This window comes from Rhipicephalus sanguineus, chromosome 8, assembly GCF_013339695.2.
Source record: "Rhipicephalus sanguineus isolate Rsan-2018 chromosome 8, BIME_Rsan_1.4, whole genome shotgun sequence".
NCBI classification, from domain to species: domain Eukaryota; kingdom Metazoa; phylum Arthropoda; class Arachnida; order Ixodida; family Ixodidae; genus Rhipicephalus; species Rhipicephalus sanguineus.
This window is the reverse complement of record NC_051183.1, coordinates 154,233,023-154,257,835: the sequence shown is the minus strand read 5'-3', so window position 1 is coordinate 154,257,835 and position 24,813 is coordinate 154,233,023. Positions and strand designations below refer to the sequence as shown.

The 24,813-nt window shown below is 47.8% G+C and overlaps 2 protein-coding genes across 2 annotated transcripts in view; one reads left to right on the top strand and one right to left on the bottom strand.

Annotated features, from left to right (window-relative positions):
• The window catches only part of LOC119402411 (mediator of RNA polymerase II transcription subunit 1.1), a 107,750-nt gene extending 98,840 nt beyond the window's left edge, over window positions 1-8,910 (bottom strand). The window contains exon 1 of the mRNA XM_049418631.1: window positions 8,564-8,910. Within this exon, the coding sequence (XP_049274588.1) occupies window positions 8,564-8,883 (320 nt within the window). The 5' untranslated portion in view covers window positions 8,884-8,910. The remainder of the gene's footprint in view (window positions 1-8,563) is intronic.
• Window positions 8,911-22,296: 13,386 nt separating this feature from the next.
• LOC119402410 (BTB/POZ domain-containing protein 9) overlaps window positions 22,297-24,813 on the top strand; it is a 133,128-nt gene continuing 130,611 nt past the window's right edge. The window contains exon 1 of the mRNA XM_037669549.2: window positions 22,297-22,418. The gene's annotated coding sequence lies outside the window, so the exon portion shown is untranslated. The remainder of the gene's footprint in view (window positions 22,419-24,813) is intronic.

Below are 24,813 nucleotides of genomic sequence, written 5' to 3'. Positions count from 1 at the left end.
TTTGAGGAACAGCTCGATCAGAGGAGGGTTACCCTTTTCCTTTCCCGCTGAGGCTGTGAAAAATGCGAAAAGACTCTGGAGGCCCGGAACACGGCCAAGGCGCTCACGGGTGGACTGGCAGGCTCTCTTTGAAGTTGGAGCTGATATTCATTGATAAGCTTAAATTAGCGCTTGATTTTCACGAGGTCAGAGTGCCGTTTGCCGTGCGAGCGGTATCTTTTCCCTAAAAAGTCTGCTGTTCTCCATAAATTGCCTAAATGATTATCCATCGGTTGAGTGTGGTCTTCGCATGGCACTGTTTCGCGTGCCAGCGAACGGGCCTGTTGAACAATGTCCAGAAGATCCTCAACTGTCGAGAAGGATCCAGTAGCATGACTCCGAAAGGTATTCCAGTTAGTCATTGTAGTTGTTATTTTGACCCAGAGGCATTTTCGATGAAGTGCCACGAATATCGGGAGATGATTGCTGCCCTATGACTGGCTGGAGACTGTCCAGTGCCGTACAAATTGGGGGCTGGAGAGGGTAAGATCTGGGGTCGTGTCTCTCTGCGCTTTATGTAATCCTATTCTCATAGGGGTGTCGGGGGTGTTACAAATTTCTAAAGAGGAAAGTTCAATAGCGTTCAACAGAGGAAAGTTCTCTGACCGAATTGCGAGCTCCAGCTTATTAGATTCTTGAGCCCGTTCCTGTAGGAGGAGCCCAATAATGTGAGAGTAGGCGGAGTCCTTGTCTGTGACCGGTTTAGGATGTGTCGGAGAATGGTTCTTTCGTTTATTTCGAGAGCGACTGAGGCTTCGCGTTGGGGCAAACGCCGCTGCTGCTTCCGCAGGTAGTTCGACCAATCTTTCTCTGCCCCCACCCCTCGGAGTAAACCTGTATGAGCTCTTCAGTCAAATGGCTCCCTCGATAGCCACAACGCACTTGTCATGAGTAAAGGGGCACGGGGCGCGTGCCGGACAGCGCAAGGCGTCGATGGTGTGCGGGGAATGGAAAAGTACCCGATGGTGTGCACCCCCGCCACGTCGACGCAAGCCATTGGCCGGCGAAAGGCGCGTGCCACGCGACCCGAACTGAGGTGCGAAACCCCAGAGGAACAAGCAGGCATTGTTCGGTGGAGTCGTCGAGGAGCAAGGTGGTGCAGGCCAGCGTCGCGTCCGCGACGGGAACGCAGGGCTGAGTTCTGGAGGCAGCGTTGTGCATGCCCCGGGAGGGTGGCCGTCGACCTCGGGGTCTACCGAGCGAGGCGTCCCGGGCTTGCGGCAGCCTCATCACGCAGTTCTCGTGGTACCTGCGGCACTACCAGAGCTCGGCAAGACGACGGCGACCCACCGACAATCACCGGGTAGCCACGTCGACAGTTGGATCCCGTGGCACTGAGGAGAGGCCGACAGTTAGGCCTAGCTGGGAGGGACCGGTGTTCTCAACGGAGAACGAGGCGTCTGATCACCGACGACGGCCCTGAGACGTCGGCAGGAGCTGCGACGACGGGACAGCGCGTCTACTTTGGAACTGGATCAAGTCAGCGGACTCCACGAACGGAGTAAGAACCACGACCTACTGTACTCCTGACCTGCCCAGCTAGCGGCGTACTACGAAGCTGCCTGCGCCAGCTCTCGTTCCAGACTTCGCCGCTAAGGGGGCGCTCGAGTTACCCCACCTGAGCTTTGGCGGATGCGTGGGTGCACAACAATGCGCGCTGTACGAGTGCTTTGTTTCAGATTGCTTCTTCGCAGAACTTATACGTTTGGTCGTATTTTTAATTACTGAAACGCCTCTAATGGTAAGAATGATTGCACGGCACTTCAGCCAACATTTCACAGTCTCTTTACAAAAGAATCAACTGCCCCAACACTCGTGAACATTTCGACCATCGGTAATCACATTTTAATTGTTTTGCAATTACGGAAATGAACAATGCATGACCCTACCTGTCGGTGGACACATCCTAGAAACGTTACTGAGCAAAATCAAATGTACGAGTTCATCACGTTAGTTGTACAACACGTACGTATAATTTTATATTGATGTAACGACGTTTTTGCATGTCCATGATAAACAACCAATTATGAGTAGCCTCACCTTTCAGAAAAAACTGCCTTGATACTTTTCTCACGCACTCGCGTCACTACGAACTACAGTGTACTGTTATTGCTGATTTTACTCGATAAGCACCCGTTTTCTCGTTTTTTCCTTCGTTTTACAGAGTGCATGGCCACGCAAGCATCTCGACTCAGCGCGAGCGGACGACCGCGGAGGTGCTGCGTGGTTGGGGTAACTAGCAGCGCCAAAGCCGCGACGAAAAGGCCCCTAGCGGCAGAAAGAAGCGCCAACATGCGCGTGCTGGCGTTCTGCTCGCTGAGCAGGTCGGGAGTACAGTAGGTCGTGGTAAGAACGTTCCATGAGTAGCGCGACTGACTGAGAGGCCATAGTGGCCAGACTCTCGAGTTGAGAGGAGCTAGACATAGCTCGAATGTTGTGTAAGGTTAGTGACTGCGCGTTAACTTTGCATTTCTGCACTCGTTACCTTTTGTTGTAAATATTGAGTGCGTGTTAGTATTTATTTTGTGTGCCGTGGTGTGTTCGATAAAGTTTTGTTTGCAGTGCCACCACGGTCTCTCCCGAGTCTCTCTTCTCTCTCTCTCCCAACTCCATTCCGACATTGCAAGCGCTCCCGAGATACGTGACAGCACTACGTGCGCACGTGCCTGCATCATGCTAGTAAAAAACGCATTACGCACGTCACCCCACTAGTCCTCTTTTCCAGCAAGTGTTCGCTTTCGCGCTTTCAAGAAGTATTCATCAATAAGGCCTATGCAAATTCTGCATACACACCGTATTCCTTAGCTAAATGGCGACAACCGGACATTGCGACAGTGACGTGCAATCACTGCGGGCTGCGCTGCCGCGCAGAACTTCACCACTTACTGTGGCAGTGTTCCTCATTCGATAAAGCCATACAGGCTCTGCAGTACACAAACTGCCCGGAAGCGCTGCTTATAGCCCGGACACGCAGTTAGTATTTGCGCAATATGGAAGTCAGAGCGGCCTCATCAGAGTGGTTTAGGGGGTCCTACAAACCACAGTACTGACCACACACAGCCTCAGTACAAGTGACTGTGACTATAGAATAAGTGCAAACCCTACGACACTGTGAAATATTAGTATAGTTTGAAAGTCCCGCGAATCCCCGCAGAGGCCATGCGCCTCCCTCTTTTTCAATAAAGGCACTTTCCAACCATGTAAGCTGATGGCCTGTGCATGTGTTATGCGCTAGAGGTAGATGTACACCTTTTTATGTTGAAAACGAATCTTCTTCCTTACGTCGGAAACGACAGAGTTAAGACTAAAGCCTTACTTAATTTCCTCGTAAACTCTGCATTCCAAATACACAAAGAATCGTTTAAAGTATTTATATACATGCCAGCAGCAGTATATATATCCCAACACACACACTTTAGTGTTACGAAGCAACCTAAGCGCGACTAACGCAGCTTATTTTGCTAAGTTTACAAACAATTTACTCGTTTATTATAAATGGCATCATACATATTGTACACAGGATAAAGAGCCGAGGGGCAGCGTGGTGCAAGTATCCTGCTAAGATGAAATGAGAGCTTCTTTATGATTATTACTGCCGACATATCTTGCTCCTAATCTGGGGCCGCATTTGTATCGGCACTCCAGTTGCACCTTCAGTCGTTATCAAAATGATGAATACGTGTTTACTATGCCATAAAACTTTGCATACACGTGCAGTATCTGTGTGTTTTTCCTTCTGTATCTGCAGTTTTCTTTTTTTTTTTTGGATGCCCGATTGCATGCCCATGTTATTGAGTGTTTCCAATACTGTTCTGCATTTTGTGCTGCATATCCACTGCATCCTTTATTTGTCTTTTAATTAAAAATATTATCTGGGGTTTTACGGTCCAAAACAATAATATGATTATGACGCACGCCGTAGTGGAGGGCTGTTGAAATTTTGACCACTTAGGGTTCTCTAACGTTCACTGGCATCGCACACTACACGGGCCTCTAGCATTTCGCCTCCACCGACACGTGACCGTCGCGGCCGGGATCGAACCCGCGACTTTCGGGTCAGCAGCCGAGCACCGTAACCACTATACTACCGAGGCAGACGTCTTTTTTATTGTATTAATTGGTTTTCTATGAGGTGCTCACTGCACAACTTGACTTTGTTTCTTGTATTTTATTACTGACATAGCGTGTCTACTGTACACAATGCTTCCCAGTCTTCTTGTTGTTTGCATGCGTCTTCTTTGAATAGACGCTTCGCAAGAACTGTTTGTATGCGTATTCCTGTATGAGCCTTCATGGCTTACATTATTAATAAATAAATAAATTATGCTTGCTCAAAGAAATCAAATACTGAATGTGTGTGTGTGCGCGCTAATATTCAGTGTACTTTGTGCACATTACTGCTGCGCTGACAGAAGCCATTACACAAATAAACAGCAAATTACACAATAAAACGCAACTGCCACTAGCCGCTTCACAGTGATTGCAAATGATTAAAATACAGGAACTGCGTAATGATTTAAGACAGGACGAAAATGTAACCCTGAAACACAGAAACAGGTAAGCATAAAAAACATTTAACTGCACACATACATACATGGGCATCAGACCAGCATAGAAGGCGTACTTGAAACACGGAAAGGAATATTGAAAACAAGAACCCGCCGTGGTTTTAGTTATGGTGCTCGACTGGGGACCCGAAGGTTGCAGGATCGAATCCCGGCCGCAGTGGCCCCATTTCGATGGAGGTGAAATGACAGAGGCCCGTGTACTTAGATTTAGGTGTACGTTAAAGAACAACCGATGGTCAAAATTTCGGGAGCCTTCTACTATATACAGCGCCTCTCATAATCATATCGTGGTTTTTGGAAGATAAATTCTCAAAATAATTATTATTAGGAAAAAAGAAGGATATGATCTGCGGACAAACATGCATAATATATTCCATGATACATTTCAGATCACAAAAATAGTGAAAGCAAAAATCAAAGGCAGATACAGGTACATTTCAGATCACAAAAATAGTGAAAGCAAAAATCAAAGGCAGATACAGGTCCAACCAAGTGCAGTAAAGAATTGTTTGCGAAGTAAAACGCAGGATTCATGCACACGTGAACTAAAATATTTTAAGCCTGTAGCTGATATCAGTGTGCCCATTTATTACGCAAGGTTGACACCGGCAGAAGTTATCCTTTTATGTGCATTCGAAATACCGGCCGGAAACTTACGCTGCAAGTGCATAATGTGTTCTGCGGATGCTGCTTGTCACGTTTGATTTTTACTGCTCAAAGAAACCTCGTATCTTCGAAAACGATACAGCTCCCAGTGTTCCTGGAATGATTGGTGCACTGCGGCACGCAACACCCGGCCATGGTGACGGTAGTGAGCACATAAAACTGGAGGGAAACAAGCACCGACCTAACAACAGCACGCACGCCACGCACAAGTGACCGAGCGGGGGATTCAATATGACGGCAATGCTGCCGCCGCTAAGGCCGAGGAGGCGGCACGTGCCCTTTCAAAAGCTGACACTACTCTAGCCGGTTCTCGCGTAGGCCTTCCTGCGGTGAACTACCGCGCCGCGCCACTGCTTTAAAGGGACCCTGAAACGGTTTTGACAATTTTGTATAAACGCATTGAGCCGGTAAAGCAAGTCCTAAGGATAATTCGAAGACCGATTTTAGCCCTCTGCGTCAACTGTCTAATTTAATACAAGACTTCAAACACGTGAATCGCTACAGGTCGCAGCGGCTCAGCTGAACGAGTTTTCAACGTATCGCGCCTTTTACACGTAGAATTGTTCCAATACATGTAGCACCCAGTGACCGATCTGATTGGATATGCTCAGTCCACGTCACTAACTGAACCTCCTGTGGGCAGCGAGCGTCGTCTGCATGTGTTACAACGTGCTCTATGTTGACGTGAGCTGAGTGACAGTGTTTATCTCGAGGTTTCTTTTCTTGGACAAAATGAATTGCCCTAGCCGTGTTGTGTACCACATATCTAGCAATTGGTGACTTGTAAAGCTGTGACATTGTGTAATGTTTGTGAGGCATCTGGTGAGCGGAATTGCTTCTGCTCGTCGCCGAAGCGATTCCGCTCGGAATCAAATTTACCTCGAACGCTGAGGAAGGGCATTCGGAGGGTAGACAGATGAGCCAGCGAACGTGGCTGCTGTAGGCTCGTGCGAAACAGCAACGCACGAAATGATTTTGCCAGCGGTATCGCGCTGGCCCAGTGTGTTGAATACCGTTCAGTTGGTTTCGGATCGCCATGCCACGCAGCCCACATGCTTTTCGAGCCGGAGAGAGCGACGTGCCTTACACTGCGCTGTTCGCACGTAAACAAGAGAGGAGGATCTGCCCGGTCAATATGGCCAACTTCCGGCTTCACCGAGGCGTCACCGAGAGTGACGTTAGGGCCCCTCCTCAGCGAAACGGGGAGAGTACACAACACAGTGTTGTGCGCTGTGCAAATATGTCGATGCTAAATCAGCAACTAGCCTAAGCAACCGTTCTTTCACGATCCTACAAGCAACATGGAAATTCTCTACTGTCGTAGTGTGGTCCTGCGCAGCCATGTGCCAAGTTAGCAGCACACTAGAAACCACAACCTGTAGATCACACTATGCCGGCCTGGATACCACCATGTCTTGATGGTTTTTACTTTCCTACAGTATCATTAACCTGGAAAATCATAGTTTGACCTTTCCTTATCGCCTACCCGTTTGTGTGGAGTTTTTATTTGTAGCATTCCTGTTCCATCACTTTTCGTGTCTTCTGAAAATTGCCCCTCTGGCTCTATGGACAGAAATTTACGACGTGAAAAAAGAAAAACGTCCTTTACGCATTTGCCTAAGAAAGCAAGAACATCCTGTGTATCCTCATCATGATCAGAGCTTGAGAGATCACATGAGTAGCTGCACAATTTATGCTGATGAATTATAGCTGAGCCCTTCGTAATGAGTTGACAGCTTTCAACCAGTCACACAGTATGCAATTCACATGGTGCAATTCTACACTGCTACCAAGAAAATTTTCAGTTGTTTTTTTTGTTTCAAATGAAATGTCAAGCCCTCAAGAGCCTAGAAATGCACTGGTATGAGTGAGTGCACCATGAAAAAGTAATTACAGCATGTTTTTAAAAGCTAGTCTCAGTTCCTACTGTACCCTGATGTCACAAGATGATATCAGCTTCTCGCCATGTGCTCGCTTAAGATGCGACATTTCCATAGATGCTCCCCGTGGCTCCGCTGGTGATCCACCACACCATTTGCGGATTGTGAGGTGATCCACTGCACAATCCACCATTCTGAATGCCAGATTGTGCGAAGTGAACAGCCTTCCTCGATACATTTACAAATAAAACAGCAAAAGAATGTGACAGTGATAAGTTGAGCACTGCCACATAAACGCTGCAACTCGAGTGTGCACTTAAACCATTCAGTTTTCAGAGCTTAGTTGCGAAAAGTGCCTGCTGTGTCGAGATACACTCATCCTGCACACGTATTTGCCGACAACATTAGTAAACGCAGTACTAGTGGGGTAACACAAGTGCTTCGTCAGCCAAGAACTTAATTTTAAAAACTAAATGCAGTTGGGCATGTAGCATTGTGTGGGGCATGGTGTTCAAATTGGAAAGACAGAAAAAGTCCTAGAGGCATGTGGTGATGATATCCAGTGATGGCACCCAGGTATCCATGGCTGCAAAACAGAAGATCGAGGCAATGTGATACTAGAAGTTCACCCTCTTGTGCAGTCATCTAGTTTTGCTAGCATGTGGAGGTGGAACGTGTGGCCAGCCTTTGACTGTCATCACCACAATGTGGTTTCAGCGGGCAAGGGCATCATAAAGCGACATGCGTGATGGAACTCATCAAGCTGCTACGGGTTAAGTACCCCAGTACCACTCATACGGGTGTGCCCTGTGTGAATCATAGGGCACACCCTGTGATTCTGTGATCATCACAGCAATTACTTGCAGGATGCGCAACAGCTTTAGAATGCTAAAGGATGCAGCTAAAGTTTCCAACAATCACGGCGACATTTTTTACAGCAGCGCACATGCCTGACAAAAACGTTTCACTTTCTCCAACTGAAGCCCGCATCAGACCGCCAGCCAAGGGCTGCCTCCGATGGCAACACGCTAACAACCGGTGAACGAAAACGATTGCCGCGCACGGTCTTTCCAGCATCGACTCCCAGATCGTGACGTCTCCATTGGTCGTTTGACAGTTGACGTCAGCTGACTGCATGACGACAATGCGTGGCAACCAACCAGCGACGAGCGACATACTACCGCGACAGCCGATAACGGGACTCGCCCAGCTCGAAGAACACAGCACACTAGCGCAATCAAGCAGTAACGAGGCACCAGCACGCAGATTAAGAAGCACAAACCTTAAGGAAATCACACGGGCCGGGTCCCGGCAGTTACGACGCGAGCCTCTGTGGAGGCAATTTCAAAAGCTCATAGCACCCACCGTGGAATCTAAAGGTCGCATTGTCTCGGCGACCTGTCGTCTCACCTCATTTTGGCGATCCGCGCCACCGTCCTTTTGATCTGCGCCGCCCGGCCGGACCAAAACTTTCGCCAAGCGTAACGTGTTTTGACGGCTGGTCCCTTTGCATTCAGTTTAGCTGCCGCCTCTTCCCAAAGACGTTCGCGCTCCGACGGCTCCACGTCTTTTGTCTTCTCCTTAGCGCCGTTCACGAGGTACGGGTGTTCGTTCACAAACTCCAGCAGCATCTCCATCTGCCTCGGAGAAACGCGCGGTCCCAGCTTGCGCGCCCCAATCTCGGGCGCCGAAGAAAGCGCGCCTGCTGCCGACGGGCCATTTTCCGCCATATTGATTTAAGCGGCCGGTGGCTTGGCCATGCTTGGCTGCAATAAACGAGCCAACATGTCGCAACAAAACAAAAGAGTTTCCGCTATTTAGAGACACTGCAAAAGCTTCCGAAGATTTAACATTTTCAAGAGCATTGCTATTTGTACATAATTCAAATTAACAGCGCGACAACAAAATGAGCACACTAAAGGGGGAGGAAACGACACACAACAAGCGCATCTTGTTGCGCTTGTGTGTGTTGTTTCCTCCTTCTTTAGTGTGCTCGTTTTGTTGGTGCGCTGTTAATTTGAATTATGAACCGATACCAACTCGCCCAAGTTGCCATTTTACTTCAGGCTATTTGTACGTTTTCATGACAGCCGGTGTCCAATCTCATTCATAAGGTGACAGTTATCTCTGAGTCTCAATTTTAAGTCTCAAAGGCTATGCTTTCGTGCGTTGCGAATTTGTACATGGCCGTGGTTTCGGCGCAGTTAATCCAATTTGAATCCAGTCGAAGGCTGGCACAGGCTGGCCACGACCTCCTCTATAAACTTACGACCTGCTCATGCCGCCGCTCCCCGTGTTAGAGTGACCTAGAATAGGGGGAGTGTCCAAAGCGCCGCGAGAATACATGGGAGGAGCGGGGGCCTTTTGCGGTGAACTTCCGCGCCGCGGCGCTGCCGTGCCGGACCCGTACAAGCTAACGCAAAACTCGCAGCTAAGTCTAATGGACGTAACCTCGTGATAATCGCGGGAGGTCTAAACGACGTCTTGAGTAACGAATCAGCCGAACTAGCGACCACATTGGCGAAAGGGGTCGATGACATGCGCGCCATTTCCCCTCAGGTGCAGATAGTGGTATGCACAATACCGGAGGTACCGGTGCGTGACGGCAACCGCGGCCTGCAAAGAGCGGTTGTCGACGCAAACAAAGAGATATGGCAGATGAGTAGAGAGAAAGGCATCGAGGTAGTGGAAATAAACAGAGAGGTGCACAGGTGGGGTGGTTTTCGAAGAGACGGAATACACTTCGATAGGAGGCTTGGCCATGAGGTGGGTTGGCGTCTTGCAGGACGCGCAGTAGCTTTTTTGGGGGGCACGCGGGCCCTTCGGTGCCCATGGTAGCTTGTAATGAGGAAAACAACCAGGGGGACTCTTTGACAGGTAGTATAGCGAAAAAACAGAGAAAAGGTAAAAGAAGGGAGAAGGCGCGTGTTGCAATTAGTTACATTAACATGCAGGGTGGCAGAAAAAAGGCAAAATGGTTAGAGATTGAGGGACAGTTAAACAAGGAACAGATAGGTGTTTATGCGGTTACAGAAACACACCTTAGAGACTTGGAAGAGCCACCACATATTGAAAATTATGTTTGGGAAGGATGTAACAGGATCACATCAGAAAGGAGAGGTGGGGGGGTTGGAATGCTAATTCATAGCAGAACGAAATGGGAGAGAGTGAAACAAACGTGTTCAGAGCACATGTGGGTTTCGGGCACAGTAGGTGGAAAGAAAACGTGGCTAGGTGTAGCTTACTTGTGGACAGGCAATAACTGCAGAGAAAAGAATCTGGAGATAGTGAAATGCATAAGCACCGATATTAAAGAATTTGGTCATGATGCCGAGATAATCCTTCTAGGGGACATGAACGCTCACATTCATGACCTTGACGGATATTCAGACACCAATGGCAAGTTATTGCTAGATCTCTGCGAGCAACATAGTCTTGAGATAGTTAACGTGGGGCCTAAGTGTGAGGGGCAGATCACGTGGGAAGTCAGAAACAGGCAATCGAGCATTGATTACTGTCTCATGACAGAAGGAATATATGACAAACTTAGGGAGATGAGAATAGACGAAGAAGGCATTAACAGCTTGGGTAGTGATCATAAACGCATAATATTACAAATGGGATATAAAACTGAAAATAAGAACATAGAATCAAAGTTTGGCAGCTCGTATCTAAATGACAAACAAATAACAAATATAGCCGCAAGAGTCGAGGAAAAAGTAGACGAACTACCAGGCAAAGACTGGAAGTATAGTGAGCTGCTACATGTAATCACGAAAGAAATGGAAATAGAGAAGAAAACTATTTGTTGGAAAGGAAAGAAAAAGCCAAAAAGTTGGTGGAACAAAGAAATCCGGGAAGCGATCGATATGCGACGTCAGGCATCACGGGAGCACAGACAGGCAAAAAAGGAGAAGCGGCCACAGGACGAAGTCAACCAAATATGGGAAATATATTTAGAGCAAAAATCCATTGTGCAGAAATTAGTCGAGGCAAAAATTAAAGGTGAAAGTGAACGCTGGATGACAGAGATTCGCGAAAAGAAGAAGGCCGCGCCTAGGATATTTTGGAGCCACCTAAAAGCGCTGGGTAGGAAGTCTGTCACAATGCAACAACATATGGTAGATGAAGGAGGAAATAAATTCGAAGGATATGAAGCGCTAGGTTACATCCGAAAGATAACAGCCGATTCGTTTAAAAAGGTCCCCCAGGGGATTCCCCCGGTGAGTAAAAGTACGCAAAGGAGTGCAACCGACGAAGATGTAGTACTAGAGAATTTCAATTGGAAGAAGGCCGAAGGAAAAATTCCTAAGCGCACTACTCCGGGCTTAGATGGGGTTCCCGTCAGCCTCATTAACGAACTCGGGCATAACACTAAAGAAGCACTGCTGAAAGCCGTAGAAAAGTGCTTACAGGAGAGGGAAATACCAGACAGTTGGAGAAAAAGTAGAATGAACTTAATCTATAAAGGCAAGGGAGAAAAGGATAACATTCGCTCGTATAGACCGCTAACAATTACATCAGTGCTATACAGGTTGGCGATGCAGGCAGTAAAATTAAAAATAGAAGCGTGGGTAGAACAAAATGATATTTTGGGAGAACTTCAGAATGGATTTCGAATCGACAGGCGGTTAGACGATAATCTGTTTGTTCTTACCCAGTGTATAGAAATATCTAAAATAGAAAACAGGCCCTTATACGTAGCTTATCTAGATATCACCGGGGCGTATGACAACGTTAATCAGGAAATTTTGTGGGATATATTGAAGGAAGTGGGCATAGGTGACGACTGTGTACAGCTTTTGAGGGAAATATACCGAGGAAATACAGTTTGTATAGAATGGGAAGGAATAAGTAGCAAGGACAGCGTTGAAATTAGCAAGGGGCTGAGACAGGGATGCCCTTTGTCCCCGCTGTTATTCATGCTGTACATGGCGAGGATGGAAAAAGCGCTAGAAGGTAGCAACATTGGATTTAATTTGTCACACAAACAGGTCGGAGCGATGGTTGAGCAGAAGCTTCCAGGTCTATTTTATGCTGATGATATTGTCTTATTTGCGGACAGTCAAGATGATATACAGCGACTGGCAGATATATGCGGAAGGGAGTGTGAGGCTCTAGGACTAGGATTTAGTGCAACAAAATGTGGATTGATGGTATTCAATGATCACGGAGACCATACGGTATTAATACAGGGCCAAAAAATACCGAGGGTAAGCGAGTACAAGTACCTCGGAGTATGGGTAAATGAGGGGGATAGATATATGGAGGTACAAGAGAAAGCATCGGTAGCAAAGGGAAAGAGGAATGCTGCAATTATGAAGCACAGAGCTTTATGGGGATACAATAGGTACGAGGTGCTTCGAGGGCTGTGGAAGGGTGTGATGGTTCCGGGGCTTACATTTGGGAACTCAGTGGTGTGCATGAAGTCAGAGGTGCAATCAGGAATGGATGTAAATCAAAGGACGGTGGGCCGCCTCGCGTTGGGCGCTCACGGGAAGACGACAAATGAGGCGGTAAAGGGTGATATGGGATGGACAGGCTTTGAAGTGAGGGAAGCGCAGAGCAAAATGAGATTCGAAGAGAGGCTGAGGAAAATGAAGGAGAGTAGATGGGCAGAGAAGGTTTTCAGGTATTTGTATATAAAAAGCGTTGACACGCAGTGGAGAAAAAGAACTAGGAGGCTCACCAGTAAATATACGGCTGGCAGTGCGGGCGATATGGCAACAAGGAGCATTAAGCGGAAGGTCAGAGAGGCGGAGAGGACTTATTGGATGACAGCGATGGAAAAGAAGCCGGCTCTGAGTAACTACCGAAAAGGAAAAAACGAAATAAGGAGGGAAAGGTTTTATGATAATTCAAGGGGAAGCGCTTTACTGTTTGAAGCAAGGTCGGGCTGCCTTAGAACGCGTAGTTATAAAGCGAGATTTAGTAACGAAGAAGAACAATGTACATGCTGCGGGGGAACTAAGGAAACGATGGAACATGTACTGATTGAATGTGGCGATATTCACCCAGGTATACGTGTGGGCACGAGTCTACATGAAGCCTTGGGTTTTAGGGACAACAATGGAAAGCTGAACACGTCCGCGATAGAAATAAGTAAGAGACGGTTAGAGTATTGGTGGCAGAAAAGTAGAGATAAAGAACAAAAATAAATAATGGGGGAAAAATAAGGTCATTTTGCCTTAAGAGGCAGAGAGATGGACCGTGAATTTATATTTTTTGGTATAATAACATAGATTTAATCAATGTAGATAAGGTATTAGGCCAACATGAAACAAGGAAGCTTTTTTTTTTTTTTTTTTTTTTTTTTTTTTTTCTTCGAGCCTGGTGGCAGACATGTCACCGCCCCGTTTTAAAGGGGACGCTCATAGCATCCATCCGTGGGCTTTTTCCGCGGCGGAAGCCGCGTCAAAGCGGCGAGCGTCTGCTACGCGCGTGATATTTTGGCCGCTATTAGCTAAAATTGTGGAAATTTGGGCAACATTTAATACTGCGTCACTGCAACATAATACTGCAGCGACTCACCACACAGAGAACGCATTTGTGTGTTGTGAAACGGCGTTTTTGTATACATCTTTGCAGCTGGTTTGTCACCGCATTGGTCCACACTTCCGCGGCTGTTTGAGGAACGCATCCTGCGCGCACTTCATCGTGAGAAAAGGCGCTTAGCCTACTTTCGTGTGGAATGACGAACGTAAGCTTGCTGCAGGAGAGAATAAACTGGAGATAACCAGGAGAACGTAACATATACACGTAGTAACTAGCTCATGCATGCTAACGCGTTTGCACCCTTCATATCCTATCTTTTATTTCGTGCATTCGATTTGTTTTACAAGGCTGCCTCCGGCGCTCTGCTGTTTGAAGCCATTTCATACGAAGCCGAATGTGTCAGTCGGCGTGGCCGTGGTACCAAAAGTAAAAAATTACTCGCGTAACTCGCGTCTCGTTCACTTGGTATACACGAAAATTGGCACGGAGGGGCACGAATGTATGTATGCCTAACACGACCGATAGATAGGTCATGGCACCACTAACTTGACATGCTTGCCATTTGCGTAACGACTAACAATAATAATATGGTGTATGGCGTGCAAACCCGCTTTCAGCCAGAAATAATTCTGACGATGTGTGGTCTGACGATTTGTTTTTGTCAGGTTATAAAAAACGTGGTGGTCACCAATATCGATGTCAACATGTGAGACTTACCGATACATATTGAAGAACTGACCGCGTAGGTAAAATGTATGCGAAAGAATTACATGAAAAAAAAAAAAAAGCATGGTCCCTTATGCATTCGCCGGAGATGACTCGAAAACAAAAGCCATATTTTTCGTCAGTCGATGCATTGATCCTCCCTCGCCCCTCTCCGAAAGCTTTCCGCACATAACGTGGTTTCGGACTGCCCACAGGATCGAAGGCATTGCAAGCTTTCTGCACCTCACCTGCTTTTGCATTGCCTACATCGGGGGCCGATCACGGAGGCAATGGAAAACGACCATGTCATGTGATGGCGTCATCATATGACGTCACGTTGAATGACGTCATAGTGACGTCACAAGTTCTGTCGACGTCATCGCGTGATGATTTTGTGCATCACTCGTGTTGGCTACGCGGGACGCCGACGGTCAATTTTCGTGTTTGATGAGGCATCTAAGGCTTTAGCGTTAAAAAAAAGGCAAACCAAAGAAAATGAAACGATAACAGTGCAACATAGTGTATGCCTCGCTTCATGTTACGAGCGATCGCCCGAAAACAAAGGTGATTCTCAGTTTAGAGCAGCTGATTGCACGCGTCTGCGGGACAAAAGAGGCTTGCTTTACCCGTCTGGTCATCTCTTTATATTCTAGAGATGAAAAGACTCGCTATTCAAGCACTCCGGAGCTTCAGCACGAAATTGTGGTGGACGCTATATTGAGGTCATCAGGAAAAAGTGGTAAATTGCGGTCGGGTGCCCTGTTGGCGCCCACTCAACTGCCGCAGAAACAATTGTATCTTATGTAACTACTCGTCCACATCTTTTCGTAAAGTCTCGGAACCGGGCGAACGTTAACCTCCGAGAAAAGTGAAAACAGGCTTAAGCAATGCACGCATCTCGCGCGAACGTTTCATACTGACGTTCAGCGATCCAATGCAACATGCGATAATATATATATATATATATATATATATATATATATATATTTCTTACCGTATTTTCATTCAGGCAGCTTGTACAGCAAGAATGGGGACATTTGCAACTTTGTTTATCTGGATATTTTTAAAGCATTTCCTATATTACGCCTTTTATGCAAAAACTTGTGGAATAAGGATAGTTTACCTGGCATTGCTTTTCTTTCAAATGTTTGCGCACGGTGAGCCTTCTTGCACGCTACCTCAGAAACAAAAATAAGCCAACAGCATTGCGGTCGTATGACCGTCTCTACTCTTTTTTATCTTTTTTTTTGTTTCCCTTACGTCTTCCCGTTGTGCTCCGTACATAATAAAGAGCTTGTGGAGGCTAATGAATTGTCAAATAAAGCGGTGTGCATATGGCTAGAAACCAGTGGCGACTATAAGTAAAAAGCTCGTGAAGTCACTGCGCGCAAGTACTTCAGCTGACTGCGCGTGCAATTTACTTTTTTTATTACTCTTAATTCGTGCATGCGTGATGCTATTGACCGATTACTCGTGCGAATAGGATTTTTTTTTCGTTCTTTGCTTGTGCGTGTCCATTTTGCGCGTTTTTACACACGCACCAACGTTCTCGCACTCTGTGACCGGAACTAGGCCACGCTGATGCCGTTTGACACATTATTTTTTGCATTCTGTTGTTGCCCCAGCACTAACACAACGCTTAAAGATGGATAAGCTTCATTCCGCACCGCATTACTAAAGTTAAGTAGACTTCAAGTGCCCTGTGTGGAAACGCGGCGCAAAAAACTACAGCGCGTAGCAGACGCCCCTCGCTTTCTGCGCGCTTCCCGAGCGCGGAAAGCCCACGGGTCCTAGAGTCACTGTATATGCTACCTTTAGGTAGCAGAGTTGCGCATAGGTCCGGCTAGCAACCACAGCTATGCGGTGAAGTCGCACTTCGTTCTTGCAAGCGACATGCCTACCGTGACGCCGATTAACCTGTCTGGCGTGTCGAAGACCGGCAATAAACATTGGCTGTCGATGGCGAGTGTTAATTCAGTTCGCTGCAGCGGCGGTGTCGAGAAATAAAAAAATTGGCCCAAGCGACAGCTTCTCCGCAATGCATGGTTGCTAGCGGCGTTGGAAGACAGATGCGCAACTCTGCTACCTAAAGGTAGCATATACAGTAACTCTAACGGGTCCGGCGCAGCAGCGGCGCGGCGCGGGAGTTCACGGCAAAAGGCCCACGCGGGAGCCGGCGCTTTGGACACTCCCCCTATTCTAGGTCACTCTACCCGTGTCGCCAGATTTGCTTTTGCTTGTTTGCTTTTTTTTAGTTCTCCAAAGTGCCGCAGCACGCCTTGGCGCCACAACTTACCCCCATCCAGAGCCATATATACCCTTCGGGAGAGTTTGGCGATTGTTTCATCTCGCCGCTCTCCGAGCTCCGCCCCAGCGCCGCCCTCTTCTCGTGACGTAAACCCTCTCTCCTCGCCGGCGGCGGCGGGCGGCAGTGGCGACAGCGCCAGACAGCGCGGCGCGGAGTCCGGCGCTGCCGCGACGGAGAGACGCCGGCGCGCCGCACTTACACGATCGCTGAGGAGCGCGCGTAGGTTACGAAGCTCTTGTGCGAAGCCGCGCGTATTCATGGCGACTGCTCCTCGCATTCAAGCGTGAATTTGTTGCGTGCGATGGGCTGCTGTTGCGCGGTTGGCTGTTCAAACAGCAGAGCTCAGGGTTTCCGCCTTTTTAGGCTTCCGAAGGAAAAGAAGCGACGACGCCTTTGGATCAGAAACATCAGACGCAGCAAATGGACCCCGACCGACTGCTCCGTGCTATGCGAGATACGTACTTGAGTATTTAGCTTGAATATTGCTGGTATTATAAACAGCGTACCATTAACACAAACTTATTATTTGTTGTGCAATGGGGCCCTTTCAGGCGCACAAACTTTAAAAATAATTTTGTCACGCTGAAAAAAAGGCGTTTTATGGTTCGCGTTTCGATCGCTTGGGCAGATTGAAATTTTGCAGCGATCACGCTATAAGTGTCAAGCGTGATGTGTTGCGTTTACGTAATTTATCGCGCGTTCTGAGCACGAGCTTGGGATGTTACCGTAATGTTGTGAGGGAAAGATTTATTTCGATATCGCAGGTTAGTGCCGCCGCGCGTCAGCTGCGGCGGTTACCTGGCATGTGTTGTACGTTATGTGGTCTGCGTTTCTGTGGCTGTCAGCCTATGGTGTCATTTACCGCTGTGTTGCCTCTTGTGTACTTGCTACCAGTTTCACGCTTAATTCGCGCATGTAAATTAATCTGCGCCTCTGTGCTAAGCGAATGTGCGTTGCGCTTTTTGGTCATGCACGTATAGCGCACAATGTCTGTGCTCGTGCAGGAAGTTCTACTATAGCAAGGGGCCCTCATGTGCTCGATGAAATTTCGTGATTAGGAAGTATAGAGCGCGAAGAAGTTGAGCAGAAAAATGATTTTGTAAAGTAAACCAACAGGATGTCCGCTATCAGACTAGCCGAACGAGGTATTGTTTTCATTTAACACGCGCCTAAGGGGGGCCCTGCACCTGCTCTGACGAAAACCTTAGATGCCTCAGCAAACGCGAAAATTGACCGCCGTCGTCCGCGGCGTCGGCGTCCCGCGTCGGCGGCGTCAACACGAGGGATGTCAAAAATCATCACGTAATGACGTGACCATACGACCAAAGATTGTGACGTCATCATGACGTCGAATAACGTGACTTCACGCGATGACGTCAGCTCATGACCAGATGTGGGGTAGAAAGATTGCAGTGCCTCCGATCTTGGAGGCAGTGCAAAACAATGTTAGGTCACAAAGCTTTCGAGGGGGGGGGGGGGGCGTGAGGAACAATACATCAACTGAAGAAAAGGAAGACGGCTTTCGCGTTCGAGTGGTCTTAGGCGAATGCATAAGGGACCCTGTGAGTTCTTTTTTTCTCTCTTATTAGAGAGTTTTAGTGCCGGGGACTCCAAGCCGCTTCCTTATTCACCCTCTTACGTCTCTTGTACACGCAGCCGCGCCCCATGGACTATACAAAGGAACGCAAGGGGCTTACGTACGCAAGGCACTTTGGGGTCCCGGTACTAAAATTCTCTAAGAGGGAATTTTAGGGCTCGTGATCCCCAAGCCGCTTAATACAATTACGTGCGCTGGTATCTCTGTTTCTTTTAAAAGCAGAGCTGTTTAGGCTTGGAGAATCCCCGTTAGTGGCGAATAAAAATTGTCATCATCATGAACCGGCACGCAATCCATCCTCTTCTTTATCTTCTGCTTTGCTGCCAGAACACTTGCACAGACTTTTCCAGCGCGGTATGCAATGAATCTCACGTAACAGTTGTCACGTGACATGTTCCAAAAATCACACCTGTTATATATGCTCGTCACAGAGTCACATCACGCAATACCAATTTTGGTGTATATCAATCTGGCGGAACGGCCGCCATCGCACCATGAACGTGGCAAGTAAGTCATGCTGTACATGACACGCGTGTCATGATATTCACATTAACTCCCGTTATTTATGTTCGTCACAGAGTCATGTCGCGCACTACCAATTTTGGTGTATATCAAGCTAGCACAACTGCCGCCAGCGCACCATGAGCGTGGCACGTAAGTCGTGCTGTACATGACATGCGTGTCATGATTTTCATAATAACTCCTGTTATTTATGTTCGCCATACGCTCTTGTCAAGCCATACCAATTTTGGTATATATCAAATTAACGAAACGGCCGCAAGAGCACCAATACTGTGGCATGTGAATCATGCTGTACATGACATGCATGTCATGATTTTCATGTTATGACCAGTCATTTACGTTTGTCATACAGTCACATTACGCCATACCAATTTTGGTATACACCCCATGTACGAAACGGCCAGGAGAGCACAAATTCGTAGGCGGCTAGATAGGTAGATAAATAGATACGCTCAAAGTCGCAGAAGTTCGCTAAGAAATACTTCGCATTTAAAAAAACCAAGACGCACAGGTCTTCATAGCTCGAAACGTCACCGATGATCACAATACTCCCTCATGCGAATTCTGAGCGCAGCTTTGTGTTGAGGCAACGCGAACTGTGTTTGAATTTCTGGCTATCCGCGTTGGAACATTCGTTACATATTGCCACAGAAACTGCCAGTGCTGGAGTGCTACGCGCGCCACTCTGTGGATTGCAGGCGTCATCGGCATCCCCGTCAAGACAAGCGAGACAGTAGCAGCGCACCCACCAGCCCTGCACGCGCACGAGCTCCGACCGAAGGGCGAGCACGCATGACGGAGGAAGAAAGCGATGTTAGAGGCCAGTGGCTCGTGATATCGACAGAATCCACGTTCGCTGTCTTTCGTCCTCGTTCGCTCTATCGGTTACGCCGACTACGCCAACGGCGATGCCGAACAGCGCAGGAACAGACGCCTAAGAGCTGCGCTCTAAAAGCACAGCGTGTATCGTAGAACGTCGTGGACTCGAATCGGCGTGCACAACTCAGTTTCACGATGATTTGGACACGCCTAATTCACTCCATATTCTTCATTAAATTTGTCTAACAATGTTCTTGCACAATTTCGCTTTCGCAATTTGTTTAGGAGCGCTAGATTTCACGAATGAACAGCGCGTACATAGCCTCAGCCGTGCGCCCGTCGCGCGGAAAGACTATATATGGCGGACGCCGCCGGAGCGGAGGCGTGGCGGTGACGTGAACAGCGTCATCGCCGCGCCGCGACGTCACTGCCCCGCCCATTCGCCAGACTCTCCCCATCGACGGCTCTGCCCCCATCGCTGCAGCCGCCAAACCGCTGTTCTGCTTGGTGCGTGCATGCGTTCGCTTGACGTTGTGGCACTCGAAGGCTATCGTTTGTCACATCTATCTTTAATAGAAAAAAAGTAGAGCTGGGCAAGCAACGTAGTGCACAGGACCTATAACCAACGTGTAGCGAGAGCGACGTGGATATCGAGGGATGGCTAGCGCAGCCGAGGTAAACAGCCGAGTTAGGTGGCTTGATGAAATTCAAAAATTGATAATTGAGGGATAAAACGGAATTGGCGTGTGCAAGGCGGGGCAAGAGATCATTGCGAGAGGTCTTTACCCTGCAGTGGACACAGAATAGTCGGGTCATGATAATGACATCGGATATTCCACACCTGCATTGAGATATTTGAAAGTTGTTCGATATCTGGGAGATTTTGTCTGGTCCCAAAAGCAGTGTTTACTGGATCCTCGGGCAGTATTTTGCTTTAAGCAGGGCTGAATTTTAGTTCTGCCAGTAGTTATTGCAGATGGAATGCTGATGGACTGTAGGAAAAGCGTGGGCCGGGTGTTAGGTAGAATGTGCATATATATTCCTTTATGTCCTTGGTTGTACTGCTCACATTTTTTACTAGAGGTATTGTTGATTGCAGTGTTAATGTTCTTGTGCACTAATAAACTGCATTTTGCAGGTATCAACATTTCCGTTGCAGATTAGATTTTCCTGTATTGGTATCTGACGCTTCAAAAGCAATGTTTGGACTAGATTATTATTTACTACTGGTGCTGCAATGTACCATTGATTCTGGGAATAAGACATTCGTTTGAACCATATAAGCTTACTTATCGGTTTCTTGCCATTGTAAAGTGTGAATACAGCCACGTACAAATGTTTTTGAGCGTTAAACTTGTAGGAAAATTCCAATTTTTGGCGCTGAGCAAGCAATTTATGCACATTTATAGGCTTTATAGCGGTCATAAGGGACTTGTCTGCTAAGCACTTTATTGTAAGGGTGAAGGCATCAGGTGAAATCGTGGTGCCCCCCCCTATTAAGTCAATGTATTGGGCAGACTTTGCGTCCCCTCTTCTTAGGTGACTAGGGGGGGGGGGGGGGCGCCCCCTGCCCTCCCTCTGCGCACGCCTATGATGATGTGAAGGAAACAATTGGCAGCTGAAGCCCCAGGCAGCATAGTACATCATTGGTGGGAAATACCATGTGGGTTAATGCTAAAAGTTCGCGGAATATAACTAGGGACAGTGCAAAGTGATTTAGCCAGTTAAAAAGCATGCTTTAGATTATAAATGAAACTCGCGTTTCTATGCATCGTTATTGGAAATAAAGCACGCAAGAGCTGTTGTCTCGTAACGCTTTGTATGTGAATGCTCCAGCAGTAAAAGCGTGGTCGCATCGCCGGTGTGAGACGCGGCAATGCCAGCGACGCTCGAACAGAGGCCATAACTGTAATAAACTGTGTTTGATAATATTTGTACGTGCGAAAAATTGCTGTAACAACGTTATGATCATCCGCCGGTTTTGTCGCACGCTTCCGTCGTTAGACGTCTGCTAGACCAAAAGCACCCAGACGATAGCACAACTGCGCCCTTCTGTCGTCATCCGTGCACAGTATGACAACGATATACTTTAAGGCCGACGGGCAGGTCTTGAAAACTTACACGGGTCATCGCATTCGTCGTTCGTACACGTATGTCATCTTCATTTGCGTAGAAACTTCGGTTTCAACTTGTTACGAGATCGCACCGTCTCGCCCACGAACGAATTATTTTTGCGGCTGCTAGACAGCGGTTAGGTAAGGCGCCGCTGCACAAAATGAAGTGAGGAAATAAGGCTTACGTTCTCTGGGTTATGTGTCGCATATTGCTTTCGTTTGCCTGCATTTACATGGGGACGCAAAAGCGCTCGCGCAGAGATTGAGATCCGGTAACGAACATCCCGGAGCCATCCACCACGATGCTTCTCAAAGCCAGAATGTTGCTTCGAGACGTTAAATCAGTGGATTGCTCGATCCACGCGTTAGAAACTAGAAGAACAATGAGAGGAACGCGCACACACGAGTGCACCACAACGGTCGTGCGTCGTCTGCTATGGGGGAAAGTTGTGGCGGCACCTGGCGGTACCTCCAGTCCCTACACGCCAATTTTTAGCTCCACACGCCTCCGTAGGGATGGCGCCGGTGAGCAGGTCGTAAGTTTATAGAGGAGGTCGTGAGGCTGGCATGTTTGTCTTCGCGCATTTTAATTTTTTTTCGGGAGGCTTCTGCGGTGCGTCAAGTCGTGCGTGTGCCGAGTGCCGTGCGAAAGGGGTTCCCTGTATCGGACTTAGTCTTGCGGCAACACATTCAGCCATTCGTATGGTAAGTGCCTCGTCCAGTTGTACGCTCAGCGGCGTCGCCCTGTCGTTCCACGGAGCGTCTAGTCATGTTTCGATGGCCCGATCAGTCTGTATGCTTCATGGTTGGGCTTCATCCCCGAAAGCCGCCTTGACGCGTTCTCGCGTCTAGCACTGCCTCGCGCCTCTGCGAAGAGTCTGTGCGAGAAAAAGTTCCGACCGAGCGCCACCGCAGTCTAGCTCGCATCACTCAAACAACGGCCTTTCGGGCAGCGCGTGACCGTGCCTTGCTGTGACCGTGCCATCGTGTCGTGTTGATGTGTTCTCTCTGCTCCTAAACCCGGTGAACTCTGTCGAGGCGGCTAATGTCTTGAGAAGGTAGTGCATACATCAGTGAGATCGGCAGATACGCAAAGAAGTGAGAGCGGCGCTGACTACCAACGCAATGTTTATTCGTCCAGGCCTTTCAACACATCCCCTTCACGCGCTGTGTGCTCCTGCACAACTGATTGAAACTGTGCTTATACGGTATATTCAGTCGGTGTTTTGATGTCGTCGGACATTTTGCCATCGTGTCAGGAAGGGTCTTGAGCAAACAGTGTCATTGTTCAGCACACTGAGCGATCGGCCCGTGCCACTGGGGGCATCGGTCGCTGTGCTCTCACATCTACGAGCATGCTTATGTTTGCTACAAAGCGTGCCTAACGTCTCCTTTGTAATGTTGCGTTCCCGCAACGTCCAAAAACAGCGTTCTCGCAGGGCTGCTCAGTAATTGCCGTTTATGGAACATTGGAAAGGTGTAGTGTTTCGGTATTTTCTTCTTTTTCTTGGAGAAAAAAAAAAGCTTTTATGATTACAACCAACATCTTTATACATGTGTCAACGTTGCTTGAAGATGAAAATGCAGTGATACCTATTAAGAGGGAACAAACAGCGCAGTAATAGAATGACATGCGTTCGTTCGATCACCGTCCCTTGTCTATAGCTGTTTGTTCAATCTTAATGACGTACCAACCAGCCCAGTTAGATGCACTGCTGCAGTGTTACCTTATCATTATTCAAAAACATTGCTGTATAGCCGTATAGCCCTCGTTTTGCAAAACTGATCTTGAATTTCACGTTGGCCCATTCAAAGGTTGTGAAATGCAGAATTGTATTGTCCGGCTTACGTGCGGTATTAGATAAAAGTTGCATGCACAGGCTGAACAGTTGCCTCTGTGCTCTGTGTGCTAATTGCAAGGTGGCAGGGTATCCATTGCACCTCTTCGCATTGGTGTGCGAAAAGCTTATGCACATCGTTATAGAAAGACACCGCCCCCTCTCCTCCTTCCACTAATGAAGAAATCAGGGCTATTCATAAGACGTCGCATGGCCTGAAGAATGTACGTAAGAGATATGGATTGAGGGTAATTTTTTCAGCACCTCAGAAGCTTGGTCGTATCTGCTCCATAATGCACAGAAGGGCGCAGGGGTCTACAACGGGAAAAGGAAAATGTGGTCAAAGACACGTGAATACTTTTGTAAATGGCTGTTTAGGAGTGGTTTGAAGATTCCTCTTTGCTGTGGCCACTTTTACATTGGCCAGACCGGTCGATGTGCTAACACACACCTTAGAGAACATTGAAGTTCACTGAATGGTGAGCCTTCATTTCATCTTGTCTCCCATTGTCAGACATGCTAATGTAATCTCCTGTTAGAAAGCACGGTCATCTTGTTTCGTCACCCCCAGCAGAACACGCGGCAGCGCAAAGAACGCAGCACTGTGTGTAAGCCGACCATCTCTATCTCTGCATGGCAAAGAATTCAATTTTATTAACTGATACTGAACGCATGCCTTGGTTGTACGTCTTGTAACTCCTTGTGCCATGCGTGATGCGCTGTTTGTATAGGAGCTACTCGCATGACGTCATCTGTAAGGGGCGCTAGCGCGGCAGTCGCCATACTTGCGGTCGCACGCGTGGACTTCAACATTGGATTACAACCAAAGATCTTAGCAGCACGGGTTGTCTCGATATTAGTATCATACTCAGTGTGCTTGGGATGCTGTATGCAGCGGTGATGGCACACTTCTACACATTCAACTGTGTTGATGATCACCAGCTTTGTGAAGGACAGCAGGTTCTTCAGTTTTACGGTGTACATCACGTTAACAAAATGAGCGGAGAAGCAAACGGCTACTTCGCACGATAGGCCGGCAGTGCAACGACGAGAAATCTAGGGGGAGAACATGTGATGAGAAGCGGTAGTTTCTACTCGACCCTCGCTGCGCCCTCCTAATCCCGCCGCCAGGTCTCTACAATACATGTGGAAAAGTTCTCTTTGTAAAGAAAGGCCAAAAATTTGTGAGTGAAAGCCAACTTCTTGGGGTTTTGCACTGCCCGATATCAAGTGTTCCGGCTGTTTTTGTTCGATGTAGTTGT